Source organism: Schistocerca serialis, chromosome 4 (genome assembly GCF_023864345.2).
Source record: "Schistocerca serialis cubense isolate TAMUIC-IGC-003099 chromosome 4, iqSchSeri2.2, whole genome shotgun sequence".
In the NCBI taxonomy this organism is placed as follows: Eukaryota; Metazoa; Arthropoda; class Insecta; order Orthoptera; family Acrididae; genus Schistocerca; species Schistocerca serialis.
This window is the reverse complement of record NC_064641.1, coordinates 538,926,128-538,953,809: the sequence shown is the minus strand read 5'-3', so window position 1 is coordinate 538,953,809 and position 27,682 is coordinate 538,926,128. Positions and strand designations below refer to the sequence as shown.

At 41.2% G+C, this 27,682-nt stretch overlaps 1 protein-coding gene across 1 annotated transcript in view; it reads right to left on the bottom strand.

Moving 5' to 3' along the window:
* LOC126475260 (phospholipid-transporting ATPase ABCA1-like) overlaps positions 1-27,682 on the bottom strand; it is a 407,094-nt gene that overhangs the window by 142,072 nt on the left and 237,340 nt on the right. The window contains exon 14 of the mRNA XM_050102975.1: positions 21,191-21,440. Coding sequence (XP_049958932.1) covers positions 21,191-21,440 — 250 coding nt within the window. The remainder of the gene's footprint in view (positions 1-21,190; positions 21,441-27,682) is intronic.

The window sequence follows — 27,682 nt, the reverse complement described above, 5'->3', positions numbered from 1 at the left end:
ATGTTGTTGTTGTTGTTGTTGTTGTTGTGGTCTTCAGTCCTGAGACAGGTTTTATGCAGCTCTCCATGCTACTCTATCCTGTGCAAGTTTCTTCATCTCCCAGTACCTACTGCAACTTACATCCTTCTGAATCTGCTTACTGTATTCATCTCTTGGTCTCCCTCTATGATTTTTACCCTCCACGCTGCCCTCCAATACTAAACTGGTGATCCCTTGATGCCTCAGAACATGTCCTGCCAACCGATCCCTTCTTCTGGTCAAGTTGTGCCACAAACTTCTCTTCTCCCTAATCCTCTTCAATACTTCCTCATTAGTTATGTGATCTACCCATCCAATCTTCAGAATTCTTCTGTAGCACCACATTTCGAAAGCTTCTATTCTCTTCTTGTCCAAACTATTTATCGTCCATGTTTCACTTCCATACATGGCTACACTCCATACAAATACTTTCAGAAATGACTTCCTGACACCTAAATCTATACTCGATGTTAACAAATTTCTCTTCTTCAGAAACGCTTTCCTTGCCATTGCCAGTCTACATTTTATATCCTCTCTACTTCGACCATCATCAGTTATTTTGGTCCCCAAATAGCAAAACTCCTTTACTACTTTAATTGTCTCATTTCCTAATCTAATTCCCTCAGCATCACCCGACTTAATTCGACTACATCCCATTATCCTCGTTTTGCTTTTGTTGATGTTCATCTTATATCCTCCTTTCAAGACACTGTCCATTCCATTCAACTGCTCTTCCAAGTCCTTTGCTGTCTCTGACAGAATTACTATGTCATTGGCGAACCTCAAAGTTTTTATTTCTTCTCCATGGATTTTAATACCTACTCCGAATTTTTCTTTTGTTTCCTTTACTGCTTGCTCAATATACAGATTGAATAACATCGGGGCAAGACTACAACCCTGTCTTACTCCCTTCCCAACCACTGCTTCCCTTTCATGTCCCTCGACTCTTATAATTGCCATCTGGTTTCTGAACAAATTGTAAATAGACTTTCCCTCCCTGTATTTTACTCCTGCCACCTTTAGAATTTGAAAGATAGTATTCCAGTCAACACTGTCAAAAGCTTTCTCTAAGTCTACAAATGCTAGAAACGTAGGTTTGCTTTTCCTTAATCTTTCTTCTAAGATAAGTCATAAGGTCAGTATTGCCTCACGTGTTCCAGTGTTTCTACGGAATCCAAACTGATCTTCCCCGAGGTCGGCTTTTACCAGTTTTTCCATTCGTCTGTAAAGAATTCGTGTTAGTATTTTGCAGCTGTGGCTTATTAAACTGATTGTTCGGTAATTTTCACATCTGTCAACACCTGCTTTCTTTGGGATTGGAATTATTATATTCTTCTTGAAGTCTGAGGGTATTTCGCCTGTCTCATACATCTTGCTCACCAGATGGTAGAGTTTTGTCAGGACTGGCTCTCCCAAGGCCATCAGTAGTTCCAATGGAATGTTGTCTACTCCGGGGGCCTTGTTTCGACTCAGATCTTTCAGTGCTCTGTCAAACTCTTCACGCAGTATCGTATCTCCCATTTCATCTTCATCTACATCCTCTTCCATTTCCATAATATTGTCTTCAAGTACATCACCCTTGTATAGACCGTCTATATACTCCTTCCACCTTTCTGCTTTCCCTTCTTTGCTTAGAACTGGGTTTCCATCTGAGCTCTTGATGTTCATACAAGTGGTTCTCTTATCTCCAAAGGTCTCTCTAATTTTTCTGTAGGCAGTATCTATCTTACCCCTAGTGAGATAGGCCTGTACATCCTTACATTTGTCCTCTAGCCATCCCTGCTTAGCCATTTTGCACTTCCTGTCGATCTCATTTTTGAGACGTTTGTATTCCTTTTCGCCTGATTCATTTACTGCATTTTTATATTTTCTCCTTTCATCAATTAAATTCAATATTTCTTCTGTTACCCAAGGATTTCTACTAGCCCTCGTCTTTTTACCTACTTGCTCCTCTGCTGCCTTCACTACTTTACCCCTCAAAGCTACCCATTCTTCTTCTACTGTATTTCTTTCCCCCATTCCTGTCAATTGTTCCCTTATGCTGTCCCTGAAACTTTGTACAACCTCTGGTTCTTTCAGTTTATCCAGGTCCCATCTCCTTACATTCTCACCTTTTTGCAGTTTCTTCAGTTTTAATCTACAGGTCATAACCAATAGATTGTGGTCAGAGTCCACATCTGCCCCTGGAAATGTCTTACAATTTAAAACCTGGTTCCTAAATCTCTGTCTTGCCATTATATAATCCATCTGATACCTTTTAGTATCTCCAGGGTTCTTCCATGTATACAACCTTCTTTAACGATTCTTAAACCAAGTGTTAGCTATGATTATGTTGTGCTCTGTGCAAAATTCTACCAGGCGGCTTCCTCTTTCATTTCTTACCCCCAATCCATATTCACCTACTACGTTTCCCTCTCTCCCTTTTGCTACACTCGAATTCCAGTCACCCATGACTATTACATTTTTGTCTCCCTTCACTATCTGAATAATTTATTTTATTTCATCATACATTTCTTCAATTTCTTCGTCATCTGCAGAGCTAGTTGGCATATAAACTTGTACTACTGTAGTAGGTGTGGGCTTCGTATCTATCTTGGCCACAATAATGCGTTCACTATGCTGTTTGTAGTAGCTTACCCGCATTCCTATTTTCTTATTCATTATTAAACCTACTCCTGCATTACCCCTATTTGATTTTGTGTTTATAACCCTGTAGTCACCTGACCAAAAGTCCTGTTCCTCCTGCCACCGAACTTCACTAATTCCCACTATATCTAACTTTAACCTATCCATTTCCCTTTTTAATTTTCAAACCTACCTGCCCGATTAAGGGATCTGACATTCCACACTCCGATCCATAGAACGCTAGTTTTCTTTCTCCTGATAACGACATCCTCTTGAGTAGTCCCCGCCCGGAGATCCGAATGGGGGACTATTTTACCTCCGGAATATTTTACCCAAGAGGACGCCATCATCATGTAATCATACAGTAAAGCTGCATGCCCTCGGGAAAAATTACGGCTGTAGTTTCCCCTTGCTTTCAGCCGTTCGCAGTACCAGCACAGCAAGGCCGTTTTGGTTATTGTTACAAGGCCAGATCAGTCAATCATCAAGATCGCTGCTCCTGCAACTACTGAAAAGGCTGCTGCCCCTCTTCAGGAACCACACGTTTGTATGGCCTCTCAACAGATACCCCTCCGTTGTGGTTGTACCTACGGTACGACTATCTGTATCGCTGAGGCACGCAAGCCTCCCCACCAACGGCAAGGCCCATGGTTCATTGGGGGGGGGGGGGGGGGGGGGGGGGGGCATCTTGTCCATCCCTATTCTAATCCTGTTCCAAATCCAGCATCCCACGTCTTATTCCCTTGTGGGCAACCCAGGTGCAAGGCACTGTGACGAAGCAAGCTGGGATCTCTTTACTTCCTCTCTTGTTTTGCCAGCTGCCTCCTTAAATTCATTCATTTTCATTTTTGTCTTACTACCATTAACATGCATGAGTATAATCTGCGTTTCCATAAAACAGAAAGGTGGGCCCTCAGTCTTAAGGAATATAACACCAGGTCTAATTTTGTGCTTAGTTTTGTGTATTTAATTAATTTCCCAATTTATTTTGACCATTCCTAGTTAATACCTTTGTTATAAGGTGAAATCAGTAATTGTTTCATGACTTGCTTTGATCCACCTCTAGGCCTTCTGCAAGCAGTTATTCAGTTTGGCACTGATTTACAAAGTTGTTGGATGTCCTACCGAGGAATATAATGCCAAAATCTGTCCAATTAGCGCATTATATTGTCAGAATCTCGAGGTGGTTGGAGAGCGCTGGCCATAATGCTCGAAATGTTCTCAATTCAGTTTGGAATCTAGTTGACTGGAGTAGAATTGTCTCCAGCGATGAGTAACGCTTCGAATTGAACCTTGATGGCCAGCGAAGATGTGTCTGGAGATCCCATGGACAGCACAATACGACAGGACCTCAAGAAGTGGTGGTCTGGTGTGGCATTTCATTTCAAAGCACGTCTTCTTTGGTTGTCATTTGTGACACTCTTACAGCACAGCGGTACATCAACGATATTCTATGCCCCGTTTTTTTGCCCTGAATGGCAGCCATCCTGAGCTTACATTTAATCAAGCAGACGCCGCTCGCACATGGCAAGGGTTTCTACTGCTTGTCTTCATACTTATCAAACACCATCTTATCCAGCAAGGTCGCCGGATCTCTCCCCAACTACGAGGGTGAGTCAAATGAAAACTTTAAATTTGTAATAACAAATCAAAATTTTGCACCTTTATCTTGTACGCTGGTAAGCGTGCTACAAACAGCGTAACAGAATTGCCTGTAGGTGGCAGCATAGTGCAGATGCACACATACCATCACAGTATCAGTATAAATATGGCCGCACCACTTGCGACTTGCACCAGGGAAGAACAGCGTTCTGTTATTCGATTTTTGCATAGTGAAGGTGCAAAACCTACTGAAATTCATCGACGAATGAAGGGTCAGTACGGTGACGCATGTTTGTCACAGTAGCAAGTCTACGAATGGAGTAGGAAGTTCGCAAATGGTGTGACTTCAGTTTAGATTCTATTGTTGACTTACAAACAAATATAAATTGTGTACTAACTATAAACATTTTGAAGAACTACTAGGATTCTTAAAGTATTTATTTGGCTCCATTCGAAAAAATACTAGCAAAGCCAGCCCTTGTTTGGTTCTCAAGTAATTACCAGATTTGTCAAAAGTATTGCTTGCGTAGCTATATCTGTTAATTTCATCATTTAAACAAATAATTCACCATAATCTTTGTGGTAGAAGAAACTGTTAAAAAGAAGTAATTTATCGATGTATTCAGTTAATTGAATGAGTTATGGTTTAATTGTAATTTCTGTAAACTGAACATCGAACAATGTATAGTTTCAGTGCCTATTATTGTGAGGATATATAAAGAATGGATTTTTGTTCTCTACACAGTCAGTCCATGGCTGATTTTCAGAGGGAAATTATGTACTGTTTCAAGGAACAATAATACATCAACTTAACAGTGGAATTAGTGTAACACAAATAGGCCATGGGTTAAAATAATGACAGTGTTTGCTCAATTTATTTGGGAAATAGTGTCACATGTATCTTATTATTCTGCAAGAACTGTGAATTGTGTGGTTAGGTATTTACTTCTCATAGATGTTCAACAGCAAACTATTGTAGCAGTATGCTGACATTTGCCTGCAAACTATTAATGAGACTTAACATTTACCAATAGTGACCTGGCCCTACAACTGTGTAATACTGGGGTGTTGTGAACAGTGAAAGTAAAGAACTGTGGAACGCAACTGTGCAACTGATGGCTACATCATTTACAGTAGTCAGTGTTGAACTTCAACCCCCCCCCCCCCCCTTTTTTCAGCCAGTATAACAATGCAGTATGTCAACACCGAGGACTATAAACAAAAAAATATAGCAGACGAACGTTACAACATGTTCCATACAACCACCCACCAACAGAACACTGCATCGTTGTGTCAAAATGATGTGAGTACCTCTTGCTGCCCATCACTTGCTTTGCAAAGCTCGTGGAGACATGTGGCCGGCTGTTTCCACACTCATACCATATGGTTTCACACTATCATGCAGCAGTTGCTTACTGAGTGCTGGGCAACAGGTGTGTGGAGGGAGGGAGGGAGGGAGGGAGGGAGGGAGGCTAGAACCTCGGAAGGAGACAGCTGGTTTGCTGACTGGGAATGTGCAAGGGAGGTAGGCAGGAACACAGGTTAGGCATGTGATGCAGGGTTGTCGCAGCCAGTGGGGAGTGGTGTGTGCAAAAGGTGACAGAGGGACATGAATTGGGAGGAGCAACAGAATTGATTAGCGGAAATTGTTGGATGGAAGGTGTAGGGGCACTGGGTTTTACTGGAGACTGTGGTCAGGATGATTAAGAGAGAAGATAATTTGTTGGAAGGACAACTCCTACCTGCATAGTTCAGAGAAGCTGATGGTCAAGAGAAAGAGCAAGAAAACAGGTATAAGAGATTAAAATAAGAAAGCAGGTTCCCATGGCTGGCTGACCATGAGGATAAAAAGGAAAAGCCAGCCACTCTGCAACACATTAAAACTTCCACCCTGAAAACACTAGGGTGGAGGACACACAGGGACAAAGGACATATGCTAAAACTTAGAGCAAATGCTAAAACTCACCCTCAGGAATAACATGTAAAACTAAAGCTGCTGTTGAGGCATTGTCACCCAACACCGAAGGTAGGGTGCTGGGAAAGTTAAAAGTCCGCCGCAGAGCGGCTAAAAGATGGCAGTCCAGCAAGAGATGGACGACTGTCATTCATGAGCCACAGTTACAACGAGGTGGGTCTTCACAATGGAGGAGGTAACAATGCGTCAGCCACATATGGCCAATGTGAAGCCGACAGAGAACCCCAGAGTCCCTGCGAGAGGCGAGCATGGAGGTCTTCCACACATTCATAGCTTCCTTAATGGCATGCAGCTTGTTGTGCGTACTGAGGTTATGCCATTCCATCTCCCAAAACCGCAAAGCCTTGCGGTGTAGTACTGAACACAGGTCAGTTTCAGAGGAGCTGATCTCCACGAGCAGCTTCCACATAGCCTGTGTGGCCAGCCTGTCGGAAAGTTTGTTGTCTGGGGTCCAGACAAACACCACTGAACGACTGGACCATTCCAGAGCATAGATGGACCCCTGGATGGTCGCTATCACAGGATGACAAGGGTAGCACTGATTGATAACTTGAAGGCTGCCCAAGGAGTCAGTCCACAGGAGAAATGACTCACCTTGGCATGAGCGAATGTACTCAAGAGCTCAAGATATGGCCACCAGCTCTGCAGTGAGAACACTGCAGCCATCTGGTAAAGAATGCTGTTCTGTATGTCCTCCATGAACATAGGCAGTTAGCCTTCTGCCGCCGAGCAGTGTGTCAGCAGTGCACAAGTAGCAACAAGTGGCTTATTTAGCATTCATATAAGCGTAGTAGTCAAGTTGAAAATTTGTTTGAGTGTTCTTAGTGTACTTGTTTAGTTAAATCCGTCAAATCATTGCGTAGTTTTGTAATTAGCAGGGGCAGATTTGCATTTTAATATCTGTGATGTGTAAAGTCGCGTAGTCGTCTGTCATTTGTTTATTTCTTTCAAATAGAGTCTGTACGTTACTGACAGTATAGTTAGCCTTCTGCCACCGAACAGTGTGTCAGCAGTGCGCAAGTAGCAGCATTACTGCATTTACTAAGCAGCCTTGTATTTTAATAACCATTTAAATTTTGTGTCGAATTGTTTGTGTTCTCTGTAGATTAGTTCAGACGTTCTTTGCACAACAGTATTTAGCATGGATAGGGACTGTGACTGCTGTGTTCGGATGTGGACTGAGTTGACATCCCTTTGCTCCCAGCTTCAGGCAGTGTGGGCATCACTGTGGGAGTCCGGACGGGGGTTTGTCGGGGACGGCCAGCTCATCCCACGCATCCCCCGATCAGACTACGGTTGTGGCTGCCCAGGATACTGCCCACATTGAGGCTGACCCCTCACCCGTGGTAGAGTGGGAGGTCGTTGCGAGGTGTGGCAGAGGGCGAAAGACATTCTGGAGGGCTGAACGGAAGGCCTCTCCAGTTTGTCTGACGAACCGGTTTCGGTCTGTGTCTCCAGATGATACTGATCTTTGGCCAGACATGGCTACTTGTCCTGTTCCAGAGGTTGCCCCTCAGTCTGCAAGATCTGGGAGGTCGCAGAAGGGGGTCTTACTGGTAGTTGGGAGCTCCAACTTCAGGTGCGTAATGAGGCCCCTTAGGGATTTGGCTGCAAGGGAGGGGAAGAAAACCAATGTGCACTCCGCGTGCATACCGGTGGGGGGTAATTCCAGATGTGGAAAGGGTCCTTCCGGATGCCATGAAGGGTACAGGGTGCACCCATCTGCAGGTGATCACTCATGTCGGCACCAATGATGTGTGTTGCTATGGACCATAGGAAATACTCTCTGGCTTCCGGCGACTATCTGATTTGGTGAAGACTGCCAGTTTCGCTAGAGGGATGAAAGCAGAATTCATCATCTGCAGCATCATCAACAGGACTGACTGCGGACCTTTGGTACACGGCAGAGTGGAGGGTCTGAATCAGAGGCTGAGACGGTTCTGCGACTGTGTGGGCTTTAGATTCCTCGACTAGCGCCACAGGGTGGTGGGGTTTCGGGTTCCGCTGGATAGGTCAGGAGTCCACTACACACAGGAGGCGGCCACACAGATAGCAGGGGTTGTGTGGCGTGGACTGGGCGGTTTTTTAGGTTAGATGGTCTCGGGCAAGTACAGAAAGGGCAACAGCCTCAAAGGGTGCAGGGCACAGTCAGGACTTGCGGGGACCAAGCAGCAATCAGTATTGTAATTGTAAACTGTCGAAGCTTGGTTGGTAAAGTACCGGAACTTCAAGCACTGATAGAAAGCACTGAAGCTGAAATCGTGATAGGTACGGAACGCTGGCTGAAGCCAGAGATAAATTCTGTCAAAATTTTTACAAAGGCACAGACGGTGTTTAGAAAGGATAGATTGCATGCAACCGGTGGTGGCGTGTTTGTCGCTGTTAGTAGTAGTTTACACTGTAGTGAAATAGAAGTGAATAGTTCCTGTGAATTATTACGGGTGGAGGTTATACTCAACAACTGAGCTAGGTTAATAATTGGCTCCTTTTACCGACCTCCCGACTCAGCAGCATTAGTGGCAGAACAACTGAGAGAAAATCTGGAATACATTTTACACAAATTTCCTCAGCATGTTATAGTCTTAGGTGGAGATTTGAATTTACCAGGTATAGACTGGAACACTCAGATGTTTAGGATGGGTGGTAGGGACAGAGCATCGAGTAGTGACATTATACTCAGTGCACTATCCAAAAATTACCTCGAGCAATTAAACAGAGAACAGACTCGTGGAGATAACATCTTGGACCTATTGATAACAAACAGACCCGAACTTTTCGGCTCTGTAAGCGCAGAAAAGGGAATCAGTGATCATAAGGCCATTTCAGCATCCCTGAGTATGAAAGTAAATAGGAATATAGAAAAAGGGAGGAAGGTTTATCTGTTTAGCAAGAGTAATAGGAGGCAGATTTCAGTCTACCTAACCGATCAAAACAAAAATTTCTGTTCCGACACTGACAATGTTGAGTGTTTATGGAAAAAGTTCAAGGCAATCATAAAATACCTTTTAGACAGCTACTTGTCGAGTAAAACTGTGAGGGACGGGAAAAACCCACCATGGTTCAACAACAAAGTTAGGAAACTACTGCGAAAGAAAAGAGAGCTTCACTGCAAATTTAAATGCAGCCAAAACCTCTCAGACAAACAGAAGCTAAAAGATGTCAAAGTTAGCGTAAGGAAGGCTATGCATGAAGCATTCAGTGAATTCGTAAGTAAAATTCTATGTACCGACATGACAGAAAATCCTAGGAAGTTCTGGTCTTACGTTAAATCAGTAGATCAAAACAGCCTATCCAGACACTCTGGGATGATGATGGCATTGAAATAGAGGATGACATGCGTGAAGCTGAAATACTAAATACCTTTTTCCAAAGCGGTTTCACAGAGGAAGACCGCACTGCAGTTCCTTCTCTAAATCCTTGCACGAATGAAAAAATGGCTGACATCAAAATAAGTGTCCAAGGGAAAGAAAAACAACTGTAATCACTCAACAGAGGTGGTGGTGGTGGTTAGTGTTTAACGTCCCGTCAACAACGAGGTCATTAGAGACGGAGCGCAAGCTCGGGTTAGGGAAGGATTGGGAAGGAAACCGGCCGTGCCCTTTCAAAGGAACCATCCCGGCATTTGCCTGAAACGATTTAGGGAAATCACGGAAAACCTAAATCAGGATGGCCGGAGACGGGATTGAACCGTCGTCCTCCCGAATGCGAGTCCAGTGTGCTACCACTGCGCCACCTCGCTCGGTCACTCAACAGAGGAAAGTCCACTGGACCTGATGGGATACCAATACGATTCTACACAGAGTATGTGAAAGAACTTGCCCCCCTTCTAACAGCCGTGTACCGCAAGTCTCTAGAGGAACGAGGTTCCAAATGATTGGAAAAGAACACAGGTAGTTCCAGTTGCCAAGAAGGGTCATCTAGCAGATGCGCAAAACTACAGGCCAATATCACTGACAACAATCTGTTGTGAGACGTCTACAGATGTTAAAGTAACCTCTGGCGTGCCACAGGGGAGTGTTATGGGACCATTGCTCTTCACAACATATATAAATGACCTAGTGGATAGTGTCGGAAGTTCCATGTGGCTTATCATGGATGATGCTGTAGTATACAGAGAAGCTGCAGCATTAGAAAATTGCTGCAAAATGCAGGAAGATCTGCAGCCGATAGGCACTTGGTGCAGGGAGTGGCAACTGACACTCAACATAGACAAATGTAATGTATTGAGAACACATAAAAAGAAGGATCCTTTATTGTATGATTATATGATAGCGGAACAAATGCTGGTAGCACTTACTTCCGTAAAATATCTGGGAGTATGCGTACGGAGCGATTTGAAGTGGAATGATGATATAAAATTAATTGATGGTAAGGTGGATGCCAGGTTGAGATTCATTGGGAGAGTCCTTAGAAAATGTAGTCCATCAACAAAGGAGGTGGCTTACAAAACACTCGTTTGACCTACACTTGAGTATTGCTCATCAGTGTGGGGTCCGTACTGCTCATCAGTGTGCGGTCCGCACCAGGTCGGGTTGACAGAGGAGATAGAGAAGATCCAAAGAAGAACGGTCCGTTTAGTCACAGGGTTATTTGGTAAGCGTGATAGCGTTACGGAGATGTTTAGCAAACTCAAGAGGCAGACTCTGCAAGAGAGGCGCTCTGCATCGCGGTGTAGCTTGCTGTCCAGGTTTCGAGAGGGTGCGTTTCTGGATGAGGTATCAAATGTATCGCTTCCCCCTTCTTATACCTCCCAAGGAGATCATGAATGTAAAATTAGAGAGATTCGAGCATGCACGGAAGCTTTGAGGCAGTCGTTCTTCCCGTGAACCATACACAACTGGAACAGGAAAGGGAGGTAATGACAGTGGCACGTAAAGTGCCCTCCGCCACACACCATTGGGTGGCTTGTTGAGTATAAATGTAGAGGTAGATGTAGATCATCAGCCATTGAGCCATCAGCGTAAACCACTTCATGACCCCGGTACATGTCGAGAATCGAGAGGAAGTGACAGCGGAGAGTTGCAGGATTAACTGAGTCCTTAGAGCCATGTGAAAGGCAAAGACACATCCTAGGTGTCACCATGGAAGTGTTCGTGAATGAACCTCAAGTAAAGGTGGTAAAGGCAAGGACTCCAGTTTGGAGAGAAGGGATCGCACACGAACTAAAATTGTAAGCACGGACCTGCGCCACCTATGAGGTAGATGAACCGCCGTGGCCGGGAAAAGGAGATGGTAATTCGGATGAGCACGAGAACTACAAATGTGTGCAATGCAACTGGCCACCAGTTGTACATGCCTAACCTGCAATGGAGGGACTCTGGCCTCCACCAGGACACTGGTCACTGGATGTGTTCTAAAAGCTCCTGTTGCTTGGCGAATGCCACAGTGGTACACTGGGTTGAGTAAACGCAATGCTGAGGGTGCCGCCGAACCATAAACCAGACTCCCATAGTCAAGATGGGATTGAAAACAAGGGCTCTGTAGAGCTGCAGCAGTGAAGGGCATTGTGGTGCTGCCAGCACTTCCGCTTAAGCTGACGGAGGTAAGGAAGCAAAGTCAATCAGGTATCGAAAACCAGTCCTAAGAATCGATATGTCTCCACTACAGTTAGTGGATCATCATTAAAGTAAAGTTTCGATTCCGGATGAACGGTACAATGCCAACAGAAGTGCGTAATACACAACTTTGCAGCCAAAAACTGGAAACCGTGGGCTAGGCCCTATGACTGCGCCTTGTGGATGGCTCTCTGTAGGCGCCCCTCAGCAACACCAGTACTGGTGGAGCAGTACGTAATGCAGAAGTTGTGTCTGCATACAGAGATGGTGACACGTACAGCCCTACATCTGCTGTGCCGATCACAGCTCACTTATTGTCAGTGTATGAACGGAAGAACTGTGTCATGCAGTGCAGAGCTCTGGGCCCAAGGTGTTTTGCCACTCACCAAGATGGCAATGACGTTTTCACAGAATTGGGTGTCTATTCTTCATAGTTCAACAAATTTGGAATGGAATATTTATAAATTATACATGCAAAAGTCCTCATAAATCAGTTTACTATCAAGAAAAAACCTATCAAAATCTCTGCCGTGGTTCCCAAGAACAGCCTGGACTTACAAAATGAAGTTAGCAGCGCACTTCAGTTTATATATGTAGAGAGAGAATATGTAATAAAATATTTTTATTTATTTATTACAACACAACTACAACTTACATTTTATCTTTGCATGTAGTAATATTTTTCTATTATGCTTTCAATGGATGATGACTGCAATAGAAGTTCTAATGGAATAGAGAGAATTTTTATGTGATATAATGACAATTTAACAATTTTCAGTTTTTTCCCCTTACTTGTATTGTAAAACCTTCCTTCTTGCCAAATTTCATGATTCTAGGTCAACAGGAGAAATGCTATTGATTTTAAGGAGCCATGATATGTGTTGTTCCCGGAATAGAAATATACCAAAGGTCAGGTTTGCAGACCAATAGGAAAAGCATATCCAGAAAGTCACTGATATCTGAGAACAGTCCAAGATCGTACTAACTTGAGACAACTACTGAAAGCATAATTTTGTGAAAGTTTTCAGCCCTATTAACTATGCCACACAATAAATAAACACACAAAATGCAAGGAAACGTAAAAGGTGGGAAATTACTTTTTACGCACTAAAAGTTAGGTATAGAATCACCCCCACCCTTTCCCCTATTTTCATTTTCTATTTTTCTATTTTATGTATGATACGAGCACGTAATATGCATCAAAAGACTCGCTGAAGACTGTTTATTAATTAGTAAAGGCTTTCTGAATTTGGTACTATGTTTAGATGACCACCGATATAACACTTCAATGCTAAACACAACAAATCACACTAAAATGATGCATTTTGAAGAGAGGCAGATAGCAGCATACCAAGCACCTACCATGTTAATTTGTGTGTTTGTGAAGCCAAGACAGATTGTTCTGCAGTTTTTGTATTTACACTTGCGTACTACAGAAATATGCAGTTTAAATGTTACACCACATTAAAGATAACTCCAATTTATATTATTTTTTGTGCAAATTGTCCTGCTAAACAGTGAGGAGAAGCAACATTAGCAGCTGAACATAGTAACCTGAACTTACCTAACCATGTGAATGTAGAGATCAGGCTGCTTTACAGATCAATCTGTCACCACAGTATTTATTTCACATTTAAATTCTTTGGCTTCACCAATTCACAACCAAATTGTTACCTACAAACTTAACCTAGACCTTGGGCTACGCTATGGCTCAGTTTGTCACCACAACCAAGATTACAGGAGGGCGGGAAGGGAGAGGCTGTATCACACTTTAGCCGTGAAGTGCACACTTCAAAACATTAATTTATCATTTCATTTATAATACTAAACGTAAATGTGGATGGCTTACATAAATGAGAGAAAGTTATCAAACAGGCAGCACCGTTGTTCCTACTTTTTAACAAAAAAAATCCAAAACTAAGGATATTTTCTTTTTTTTTTTTTTTTTTCTTTTTGTGAATGTTGGCAATGTGGTTTTCCAATTCATAAACGCAATTGAAAACTTTAATATATACATCTACAGCAGAGGTATATTTTTTTTTATTGATTTCATTGCTGCATTTTCATCTGCAATATAAGAAACCACACTGGCACTATCACTACATATCTCGCACTGTCATCATTTTCCTGTATATTAAAGTCAATCACATTTTGAACACATATGCTTTCAAAAGTGCCAAAATTGTTGTCAATACATAAGAAATCTTTGACCGGATGCTCCAACTACAGCTTCTTCTGCAATGAAGCAAGTGCAGTTTCTGTGTTGTCATTATTACTCTCAGATTTGGTGCATCAGACCGCTTTCCTTTGTCTGCTTGAATGTATCCCATTTTTTGAAAGCTGTTGGAGATGGTGAGTCCGTAACCTCCCTGCATGCCTTGACAATGAAGTGCAAAGCATCTAAAATTGACACTTTAAAGGTCTTTTCAGTTTCCTCAAATCTTTGCCTTTTAGGAGATTAACTACACATAGCAAAAAATAAATTTATTTATTTATTTATTTTTATTTATTTATTTTTATTTATTTATTTTTTTTAATGCACAGAACAATAAATCACAAACAGGAGAATTTTCGCGTAGCAGAATCCCATTCTCGCATAAAGGTTATGCAACTGCTTCTCAAATAGTTGTAATTTCATCCACACTTTGTTATTGGCTCTGTTGTTCATGGACAACGTTTTTACTTTCTTAAATTTTTTTTTCTAATCACAAATAGTTTAACTCTTTCTGAGTCATCAGTATGTGTGTCCAGGATTACTGCCTACTTTATAGTGTTTTTCCACCAGACTAATTTTCTCTGCAAGTCCATCTCTATCCAAGATGGTTGCAGAACCTCGGCTGTTCGTATAAAATGTCAAATCAAAACACCTTCAGCCGTCTAAATTTCCAGTTATATTTTATTTGTGCTACCAGTTTCAGTATTACATTGCACCATCTTCAGGCCACCGGACTGATACATAGGAAGAATCCCAACTCTTGTGCAATCATATAGGGATCGGTATACATTCACTACCATCCATAGACTACTACTTAATAAAATGATCCCATTGATCATCACTTGCAAGTGATGATTGAAGGTATTGCTGTGTTAGGAAGTAGTTTGCAGATACCAGTGACTCTGCACTGGCCCCTATTTAGTTGTACAAGAGGTGGGATTCTTCCTGTATGTCAGTCAGGTGGCTTGAAAATGGCATAATGCAATGCTAAAACTGCTAATATAAATAAAATAAAACTGGAAATTTAGACAGCTGAAGATGTTTTGATTTGACATTTTTTAGTGATTTTCATGTTTAAAGGTAAACACTTTGTTTGGAAGAGTGCTGAAAAAGATTTCACCTATGTTGAAGATATCTATTGGTTTATACTGCTTTCTAAGTTACTGTAATCTATCATTCTGCTGTTCACCAACAGTTTCTTTTGTTCACAATGTTTTCTTTGCCAAATACAATTCTGTACATCACATTATAGCATTTCTTCAACCTTGCGATCTATCTGTTAGATGTGGAGCAGTTCTCAATTACACGTATATTAGCCACCTACAGCACCTTTTCATGCAACGTAACACCACTAACTGAGGTGTCATAAATGATGTCTGAAACCAGTTTTTCATTATTTCTCCCAGATCCATATACTTATGGTAACTGGCATATTTAATTTATTTTGAACCTGGCCTACTGTTACTTGCACTTTCCAAAACAGAGTCTTCAATTTTGACAGTGTGCAACACAGAGACAGGTATCACTAAGCTCTATGGTAATGCAATCTGTATTCCATAATGAACTTCAACTTTTCCATGAATTTTTACTTTGTCTTCCATCCAAAGGGTTTTCCAACCACCTTTTCAGAATATTTTCAATCTTAAATCAGCAACAGAAACCACTAAACTATTACCTGAAAGAAGCAGCTAACAACACAACATTTTGATCACTTACACAAAGCTATGAGCAACACTAGACGATACTACTGGGCGAACAGGAAACAGTAAAGTTTTCAATTTCAAAGAGTTCTCAAGAAGTGAACCTGCTTCTCGCTTCTACATTCTCACTTCTTAGCAGTACATTCATTTCCACTAACCAGAACAAGACAAAAGTTTACAGTTTTTGAATTTGCAATTGTGTTCACTTTGTGCCAGCTGCCTTTGTAGGAATTTGGGCCACAATTGATTTCTTCATGTATTATATACTCAGAACATTGAATTTCAGTATGTATTAAAACATGTGGTGATCAGCCAGAACATTATGATCACCAACCAACTATCGATATAAACCCAATCAGGCAATAGCAGCATCACCTGCCGAGGAATGATTGCTAGTCAGATACATGCATGGTGCATGTGGACTCAGTGAGTGTGCTGTCCATGCACAGAATGGTAAAGGTGCACAATCAATGTAAGTTTGATCAAGCACAGATTGTGATGGCCCAGAGTCTCGGCATGAGCATTTCGTAAACTGCAAGATATGTCAGGTGTTTGAGGAGTGCTGTGGTGAGTGTCTTCAACATGTGACGAAACCAAGGCGAAACCATGCACGGGTGTCATGGAGTTGGGCGGCCACCCTTCATTACAGGTGTCGCATGTCGCAAGCTGGGCACACTGGTAAAGAAGGACAGGAGGCGAACATCAAACTTTAGTGCTGGGCAGAGTACAAGCATGGCTGCACACACACAAAGCACCACACACTCCTAACAATGGACCTCCGCAGTTGACGACCCATGCATGAAAATGGTCATGTGACCATTGGCACTGGACGTTGGTGCAGTGGCACTGTGCTGCATGGTCTGATAAATTTCCATACCTTCTTCAGTATGCTGATCGGAGTGCATGAATCTGTCATCTTCCAGGGGAACAACTCCTTTACATTTGTACTGCGGGATAGAGGCAAGCTGGCAGAGGTTCCATTGTGCTCTAGCAAACATTCATTTGGCATCCATAGGTCCAACGGAGGTTATTCAGTTCATCATGACAGTCAAGGAGTATCATATGTAGGTTGCAGACCACATACAGCCCTTCATGACAACTATGTTTCCCAACAGCAGTAGCATTTTTCAACAAGATAACACATAATGCACAATGCCAGGAATGTGAGGAGGGGTTTGAGGAACACAATGGCAAGTTCCAATTGATGTGCTGGCCTCCCAGCTCATCAGATCTGAACCCGATTGAACAAATATGGGATGTGATGGAACGTAGCATCACAGCTCATCATCCTCCTCCCTGGAATTTTCAGGTATTAGGTGATTTGTGTGTGTTTAAATGTAGTGCCAACTCCTTCCAGCGACTGGCCAAGGTCTCACTGCTTCCATGCTATGATGCTTTGCCACTGTTATCCATGCCACAGGTGGACATACCAGCTATTAGGTACGTAGCCATGACATTCTGGCTGATCAGTGTATAATATAGTTGCGACAACAAACACGCAGAAGTACAGAATGAAATATTCCATTAATTTTCAAACATTATGTGAAAACTGAAAGGAGTAAAACATTTTGCAGACAAGTTGTGACGAAAGTAAATAATCTCTGTTTCCACACCAAATAAATACGTGTAAAAGGCACCACGAAACATTATGGAAGTTTGCCCACTGTCTGTCAAGGCATCAACAAGTTAAAAACGAACAGGCATCTGTGGTCTAGTGGTAGCATTAGAGACTAGTGTAGCAGAGGTCATTGGTTCAAGACCCGCAATGGGTGGATTTTAATGTAAGGTAGTCCTTTATATGGATCAGTATGTCTGTGTCAACCGTCAGACTTCAATTAGATGTGTTGTCAGTGCATGAAAACTAGTCCTGAAGCCTGTTTTACACAGGAGCAAGCACAAGCAAACAATGATCATCAAATGTAAATCCTCTCTGGCGTACATGGCAGCAGAATGTGAGCAGACAGTATTTGGCCGAGTTTGCTTTGCTCTCACAGGTGCTCACTCATGTTCCACTGGTCCTCAGTCTTTCAGCAAACTGTCCTAGCAAGATCACTACTTTCGCACTTTGGCACTAGCAGCACAGACAACACCACTCTGCTCTTTTAAGAGTGTACTTTTATTGCTGACAGAAACCATGGGAGTGATAGAGGGATCTGAAGAGAAGGTGATGTTTCTTATAGCTTAATATAGGTGCTTTTAAAATCCAAGAGAGTCACAGTACAAAAGCTGAACAAAAAAAAAAAGAAACAAAATACAGTTACCTGTAAATTGCTAAAGCATTGAAAGACCCAACACCTGAAAATTCATTAGATGCTTTTAACAGGTGTGAACAGATTGAATAGGGTCAAGCTTTACATTTATTTTTAATAAAAACTTAATGCACAATTAATGCTCTTGAAAGTATACGAGTAGGAATATTTTATTATTATTATTATTATTATTATTTTAGTTGACTCATTTGTGCTTATTATAACTAAACATATACAAAAGACCTAATCATTCACTTAGCTTAAATTCATTGAAGTTGTACATGGCTGATGTACCATTCTTATTTCAGAAATTTTTTATGTAATAACCAAATAAATAAGAACTGCTATCACGCTATATGTCCTCTGACCGGCTACATAGCACACTTTTATCAAGCAGTATATGTGACAGGCTATCTGAATATTCACATTTCATTTTACATACTTTATTGACATTATCTGTCATTAATAAAATTCTATAACTGCTTCGCAAGTTGCAGCAATCAGGAATTACTGACATACAGCTCTATTCAAATAATTTTAGTAGTGTCCTGGCTTTAAAATTCCCACTCTACTGTAATGCAAAGCCAGCAAAAAGAATTACATGAGAAATGCAACAAGTTTTGGAATAATCCTAAGGAAGGCTGGAGCTGCAATTAAACAATAAGGACACTACTAACGGGCAAAGCTATCAATCAAAAAATGTGGCTAGAATAATGTCAGTATACTTTCTTAGGAATAGCACACATTACTGGAAACTAAGGCTTGTAGTGACTAGAAACAAGTGAATGTTTACCTGAAGCAACACCTCCTTCAGACTCCTGGTGATATATTTATTTCCATCAGCAACCAAGGCAAGTAGAGCTTGGCAGTGGCAGAAGACAAAGTACTAACATCACAAACTGTTTGCGAACTTTTACTAGAGTAGAGCACCCAAGGCTCAAGAAAGTTAACCAGGTAAAGTTTGTAAAAAGTGTTTGAACACCAACAAACTGTCAAAATCTTCTGAAGTGAGACCTGAGTTTCTCCTGGTGTATACAACTTTCAAACAACTTACGGGTATTCAGCCAGGTAAAATTTTCAGTGACCACCGATATTTCGGATGGAGTACACTCCGCCATTTTCAAGGCAAACTGCGATGGACTGGCAATGTACAGAAAAACTTAAAACCTCGGTTCTTAGACTGATGCAGGAAAGATAACACACACTGAACACTAGTGACACCAAAAATGACCGAAGTCAGAGATATTGATAGTGAAACTACGAACTAGCAGGTGAGGTAACACTGATTCTGTCCCTCAGTTTTTTTGACAATGGAGAGAACAGGATTCCAAACAAAGTTTAAAAAAACCTCCATCCCTGTTTACAAGGTTGCTCGCTAATTTAATCTCAACTGCCTCCTTAATAACACTGTCCCAATAGTTGGACATGCATGCCAATATCTCGGTGTTGTTATATAGCACGGGGTGACCAGTATCCAAGCAATGTTCAGCAACAGCAGATCTACTTGGATGCTGTAATCTTTGAAACCCGCCTGTTTCTTCAGATATGTTGACGATACTTTTGTTGTTTGGCCTCATGGTAAGGAGAATTTGAATGTCTTTCTAGAACATTCTTTTTACGAGGGAGATGAAGAGGATGGTTGCCTTCCCTTTCTTGACGTTTTGGTTAGGAGGGAGGATAATGGATCATTGGGACATGCAGTTTACAGGAATCGACTCACACCACCTTGTATTTACAGGCTAATAATTGTCACCATCCGACTCAGCACGAAGGGGTTCTTCGTACCTTAGTACACAGGGCACATGTTGTTTCCGATGCTGAGACTTTGCCAGCTGAGCTGTCCCTTCTTGAAATTATGTTTTGTCAAAATAGTTATAGTGACAGACAGATTGAATGTGCGTTGCACTATCAACCAACTGTGCATCGGGTGATTGATGATAATTCTGAGTCAACACATAAGTCTACTGCCTTTTTGCCTTACGTAGGAAGCACTTCCAACAAGATCAGTCGTATTTTATAGAAATACTATGTGAAATGCGTTTTCCGATCTCCATCCAAAATTAAAGTGCTTTTGGCTTGTGTTAAGGATGATCTTGGTTTGCATAAGGAGGGTGTATATTGCATTCCTTGTAGCTGTGACATGGCATATACTGGTCAAACTATCAGGACCATGGAGGACCGATGTACTGAGTATAAACGGCACACACACAATTACAGCAGCCAATCAGATCTGCTATTGCCCAACATTGCTTGGATACTGGTCACCCCATGCTACATAACAACACCGAGATATTGGGACAGTGTTATTAAGGAGGCAGTTGAGATTAAATTAGCGAGCAACCTTGTAAACAGGGATGGAGGTTTTTGTTTAAACTCTCTTTGGAATCCTGCTCTCTCCCTTCTCAAAAAACAGAAGGATAGAGTCAATGTTACCTCACCTGCTAGTTCATAGTCTCACTATTGATATCTCTGACTTTGGTCATCTATGGTGTCACTAGTGTTCCTGCGTCAGTCTAAGAACCGAGGTTTTAAATTTGCCTGTACATTGCCAGTTCATTGCAATGAACTGGCAATGTACAGGCAAATTTGCAGTTTGCCTTGAAAATGGCAGGGTGTACTACCGCTGAAATATCGGCAGTCACTGAAGATTGTACCTGGCTGAGTACCTGTAAGTTGTTTTAAAATCTTTTGAAGTCAATTATGTCCGTTTTTTCCCAAAAACATTGTTTCATAAAGAATAAATCACAGGAAAATTATAAATATGTTAACAAAAAAATGGGTGCAAAACAACAATGTGAGCATAGGAAATTTGGCGGGAGAAAGAAAACTGTTGTAAAGGGTGGGAAAACATTAGTAGAGGAATGAAATGTTAGTTTCAGTCCTGAGCCTGAACTGAAATTAACTGAACATATCTGACAGGTTAAAACCACATTTCGCACTGACACACTGCCTATAACTGTTCCTAATTTATAAGGAGTGTTCCAAGTTCTGAAGTGGTTGTTATTAAATATAGTAAAACACAATATGGTAAAAATACAGGGATATTGCAGTCAGAAAATTATGTACACTGTTTGTGATGTTATTTGCTATGAAAATATCAAGGCAAGGTCACATACATAAGATGGATAAATATTAAACTTTTTCTTTGAAGTACAATGTGTGTGTCACTAAAAACCTATGACAGTTGCTTACTGTTAATGTTGTCTGGGCAAGTGCCACAATTCAATCAACCACATGGAGTGTTTACTTACTTCAGAAATACTTCCTCCATTGTTGTAAGTGATACACCAATTCCACCAATTTTGAGAGTATTTTTATTAGCTTCTAATGCATCAAACAGACTAGGAAACTTAGATGTGCTCTTCAAAGGTAATGAAATGCACATAATAGGTCCATTCAAATTTTTGATTGCAGCTTCTGGTATATTCTTTGTAACTGTTTCCCAAACTGCTGATTCATTGCACCCATCTAATTTAATAATGGAGAGATTGTATCCACTACCTGGAAATAAACATCAGTGGTCAAATTGTGAACAAACTGCAATAAAACATTTAGATTTTATTTCACTGTAATACAAAATGGAAATTTATCAAGCACTGGCAGATTTAGTATGAAAATAAAAACAAAGCTACACTTTTCTGTAGCTCTGTATTTCATCACAGTGAAATAATGGTAAAACTAATTCTGGAAGTTTTTTGGAAATTCATAATACTAATTTTTAATTACCATGAATGAGTCGTAATTGCAATTTGGCACACAGTGCATTATGCACCTGACTATGAATAATTCCAGATTCAGAATAGGCAAAATAAGAAACCTTTTATTCCAAGCACGTCGACTGTTGGCATAGTGTTAGTTGTAACAACTGTATTAGAGACTGGCAATGCATGTTAAAACAAACCACAATACACATTTCAAAATATTAGAATAAGCCTTTACAGTTTGAACTTCAATTATGGCTGAATCCACCTTGAAACATTTTCATCAGCATACTGTAGTTCCCAATGAAAAATGATGTTTATTCTGTGTCACTACTGGACATAATAGAAAACAAAAGTGATTTTGTTTTGTCAGGCAGAGTAATAAGAGAACAAAAATAAAGAAGATAAGCACATTTCCATTTGATTTTTTTAACCTTACAATATCTTTATATCTTAATAGTTTAGACTAAAAGAGAATAGAAGCTTTCGAAATGTGGTGCTACAGAAGGATGCTGAAGATTAGATGGGTAGATCACGTAACTAATGAGGAGGTAATGAATAGAATTGGGGAGAAGAGAAATTTGTGGCACAACTTGGCTAGAAGAAGGGATTGCTTGGTAGGACATATTCCAAGGCATCAAGGGATCATCAATGTAGTATTGGAGGGCAGCGCGGAGGGTAAAAATCGTACAGGGAGACCAAGAGATGAGTACACTAAACAGATTCAGAAGGATGTAGGTTGCAGTAGGTACTGGGAGATGAAGAAGCTTGCACAGGATAGAGTAGCATGGAGAGCTGCATCAAACCAGTCTCTGGACTGAAGACCACAACAACAACAACATCTTTATTATGTCATCTTGCATAATACATTGATCGTGAACCAACTGGCCTCCTCCTAATTGGAGACATTTTCATGTTTGGTTACACATACTTCTTGCTGTAATGTCCAGATATGCCTGTGGTCTACTGTCCCATTTCTCCACAGCAGCCTCTATGATGCCCTGTCCAAGCTCTCTGGCAGGAGAGGATGATTGCAAATGGCACATTTTAGCATGGTCCATGCATTCTCAATGCAGCTGAGATCTGGAAAACATGGAGGCCATTCCATTTAACAAATTCAATGTTCCACATGGAAGGTGACCCTGTCACTGGAAACTTGTTCCAGGTTCTAGAGATATCACTTTTGTTCACAGTAACATTCACTGCAATGTACACCTGTCTCACACTCTGCTCCATTAGAGTGACTATTCAAAGCCTCATATCATACATTACTGTTGTCCAGACCATCCCAAAGCAACACAACTCTTATGACGACGCACAGCACAAGTACTGCAATGTTTACAGGTGTCACTGTTACCATAGACTGCACATATTAGCCCCCAATGGTAGAAACATGGACTGTTTCTGCTAGAATTACATTACAGACAAACCAATGTATTCATATTATAACTTATTTCTGGATCACAATGTTCAGTGTTAAAGTTTTAGCAATATGCAAAATTTGTTTTAACCACTGTATTACTCATCCATGAAGTTCTAAGTAACAGAGACCCTAAGGCAAGTTGGAATCATCAAGTCCAATCTTTTGACAGACTTAATAGAGTTTTGACAGAAACTTTCAAGCAGGAGACATGTAGCAATTGCAGACATCACACTTTTGCCCAAACAAATTTCAAGTTTATCAGTGGATGAAGGAATAGTTAAGATAACAGGTTAGTATACTTAGTTTTACTGTGCTGTGAGATCCAAGATGTAATACCAGGGACTAGAAGATAGAATAAGAAAGACTGGTGACAGGTTCCCAAAAGGGAACACTTCTATGCCACAGAAGAGATTAGTAGGAGATACACACCAGGTTTCAAAGAGGTTAAGTGACTGGGTCAGCAGAGATGATCAGAATGGCTAAGTTATGTCAGGCAGGTATCAATGGCAAAGAGGAGCCATTAAAAGAATGGCACAGAGTTTGAAGCTAGGGAAACACACCCCTAGACTGCAGCTCCAATATAAATGCTGAATGTGTCCACATCTTGTGATTCCAGTGACTAGTACAAAGGAGTAGTACATAGTTGCTTTTCCCTCCATGGAAGGTAATGTTGTATTGTGCATTTCACAGGCGATTGAATCACGTTTAGCAGATTAATCTATTCTAATTCCAACTCTCAGTTTTCCCCCACCGTATCTTATGTGCAGTCCAATTAAAATTATTTGACAGTTGACATCTATCACCTGTAACTACACTGTTGCCACATTGGCTGCTGGCTACCATTCAGTTATAGGTGACGCACAAGCATAGCGGTCACTTCACAAATGCCATTAATGTGTAATGCGGAGCAATGTTGCAAGTAGCTGCCACAAGGAGTGATGAAAATGTGAGATTCTCCATTGACAGCTCATTTTTAGTGACCAATGACAGAATTGCAGCAGACGATACTTTTGTAGCCCCAAATTTAAACTCATGTCCTAAACTACCACAACCTCATGATGTGCAATGTGTCCAAGAAAATGGCTGTCAACAATCAGCGGCAAAACTAAAATCATGACTGCTTTGTTCATGGCGATTAAAGCTAATGTCACAAGCAAACTCAAGACAGAAAAATTTTAGTTTTAGCGCTAAAAAACAAAACTAATTTTTCACTATCATTCACTGGTTACCTGAAACTATCCTCACACTATCTACATAAATTGCTGCTTTACCAATTGATGAACAGTCCTGGTTGGTACTTTGTTGTATATTATAGACAATACTGGCAGATCTCAAATGAAAAGAAAACAATGTCAGGAAGACAAATGAGGGCAAATAAAAAAGTCAATACGATGGTGAAAACAATGTGGCAAAGTATTAGAAATTTAAAAAATAGATTTAAATTAATTAACTGAATAAAAATTATAATCAAATATTTAGAGGGGGGGAAAAAACTTTTGAACCTACGACCTTCTACATGACAGGTTACTGTGCCATTCATTGTGTCTTTTCTTACCCACAGACCTCCACCCAACCCTACCAACCATCCTTGCACTCACCAAATTATGCCTTCATCAGCTAGTTTCTTTCAGTTGTATCAAGTTTCCTTTAGTAACTTAATTTTTAGTTTTTAGATTTAACTAAAAACTTCAACTTCATCTAGACCCAAAACCTCCTTCTCCTTCTTAAGAGTAGTTAATAATAAATTCGGGGCATTTTAGAAGAATTAAAATTTTGTTCTGACTGTATTTGAAATCAGGGAACTAAGCTATACCTCTACATACACTCGGACTTCCTCTGAAAATTATTTGTTTATTGTTTTCCTTTCTAAACATCATTGTTTTTATAAACAAGGGTATATGAATAGGCCAAATTTTTCGCTTTTCCAGATGTTCTATTTTTCCCCTTTCTTGGTGCAGGTATTGTATGAATTCGGTTACAGATTCACCCCCATCATTGATGACGTAGTTTATATAGGAATATATAAGCCACGTAATTGTTCTCTTCTTTGAAGCTGGGAACATTTTGAAATCCATGTACATTATCTTCTTGGTGTTAATTTCAGCCATTGTTGTTGTTAACAGCATTGAACATTGAAATTTAATCCACCTACATAAGCCTATGAACAGCTTACTGCTCAGTGCAGCACTGTACCAGTCAAGTCACAACGTTCACAATAAGGGTTTCCCATGTGTCTCTGGTGGTGACACAGTGGTGCTGTCGAAAACTGATCATTTAAGAACATGTAAGTGGCTGACAGCAACATTGGACTTAGTAGTCACATCTGAAAAGTTAGACCACACCAGCTTCCAATTAAGATTTTTATGTTTTATTTGGCTGACTGGTGTATAGATTGTTTCTTTCTGTAGTTCTCCCAAAACCTTTTTTGTGGTGAAGTCTTTTCATTTGGGAGTTTTTCTACAATTCCTACTGTGATTTTAAGAGTGTGAGTAATATTATGCAGGTGTCTGTCACCAAGTTTTACTTCTTGTCGTAATTCCCCATGCAGCCATCAATAAGTCTGAATAAGTCTGACTGACTTGTTGGTTGTTCAAGGATTTTATCAGATTTTTAATGAAGAGGGCTGTGCATTTTCCCTCTCAATCCCTACAGCCTAATCCACCTTCATTTGATGATTTTTTTAGCTGGCCTCTGGCTACAGGGAGTAGCACCCGTATCTAGATGAAGCTTCCCATTTATTTCTTTATTCAAGCAATATATCTTCGCTTTATGGGTATTATTTGAGCTGTATAGCACATTTAAGTTTCTACTGCTGTTCGTTATACAGGCACCTCGTACTTTCTCCACCACTGATTTGGAATTATCCTCAATCAATTCATTCATGTTCTCCTTCAGTTTCACACCAAGTACTTCCTCTCATCACGTTCTGTGAAGGGGTGTGGTGAGAGTTGCGAAGTTTTGTTCAACCATAGGAGCCAGGTTTTGTTGTTGTTTATTGTTCCTCTTGCTGCTTCCTTATAAGAACAGATTATTTCCAATATCTTTCCAGTGTCTTGATGTTGAATCATTGGCATAAGCATTAATGGTGAATGTTTGAGCACCAACATTTATTCCAGAGATCTGGTACTTGATCAAACAGATCTTGGTTCCAAGGAAATTATACACAATATCATGGATAATTGGCATCCCTGTTGGACTGTGCACTGAATTGTGAATTCTCCCTCTAGGTGGCCAAATTGTGAATTCTCCCATGAAGTGGCTATTTATTAGTATTTTGGAGACCATTGGATTCCAGTCTGGCAGTAGCAGATTTATTGTGGCCTGTGGAAAAGTATATTGTTGCATCACATTCCTTAGACATTGGTGACCGAATTTGTGAAAGGCATTTTCTAGGTCATGTTCAACAAGCCTACTGTTCCAGTTTGCTACATCCATGAAGAAGAAATTTTTTTTTTTTTTTTTTTTTTTTTTTGTGGTTTTAGGGCGCACAACTTCAATGGTCATTAGCGCCCTGACTACTCTAAGAATGCACCGCGAGGCACAAGTTGACCACAACAACTAAAAGGGAAAACACGATAAAAGACAGACTGACATGCATAGGATTAAAAAACAGCATCATCAAATGTCCTTAGCGAGGTTTGTCAAATTGATAAAACGAAGAACACGAGCAGCTGCTCGTGGGTCATCCGCTAAAATGGCATCGAAAGTATTTGGCAGGTTAAGATCGAGGCGCAGTGTGTTAAGATCTGGACAGGACATTAAAATGTGTCTAACCGTCAGCAAGTGCCCACATGGGCAGAACGGCGCCGGCGCAGCCTTCAGCAGATGGCGATGGCTGAACCGGCAGTGTCCAATTCTTAACCAGGCTAAAACGACCTCCTCCCGCCGAGAAGGGCGTGAGGAGGACGTCCAAGCCACGGGAAGAGGTTTTAAGGCCCGAAGCTTGTTGTCGGTAAGTGCAGCCCAATCGGCATGCCACAGCGATAAGATGCGCCGACAAATGACCCTGCTAAAATCGGACGAAGGGACACAACAAGAAGCTGTCCGAGGCTGGAGGACCGCAGCCTTGGCCGCGGCATCTGCAGCTTCGTTCCCAGGGATACCGACATGGCCAGGAACCCACATAAAGCTAACTGGAGAACCGACGTCCACCAGCTGCTGAAGAGAGCGTTGGATCCGGTGTACGAAAGGGTGAACCGGGTACGGATCACTGAGGCTCTGGATGGCGCTCAGGGAATCTGAGCAGATGACATAAGCAGAATGTCGGTGGTGGCAGATGTAAAGAACAGCCTGGTAGAGGGCAAAGAGCTCAGCTGTGAAGACCGAACAATGGCCATGGAGCCGGTATTTGAAACTTTGTGCCTCGACAATAAAGGAACACCCGACCCCGTCATTGGTCTTAGAGCCATCTGTATAAATGAAAGTCATGTTGATGAACTTCGAACGAAGTTCCAAAAAACGGGAGTGGTAGACCGAACCGGGGGTGACCTCTTTTGGGAGCGAGCTGAGGTCAAGGTGAACGCGGACCTGAGCCTGGAGCCAAGGTGGCGTGCGGCTCTCGCCCACTCGAAAGGTTGCAGGGAGTGAAAAATTAAGGTGTTGAAGGAGGCGACGAAAGC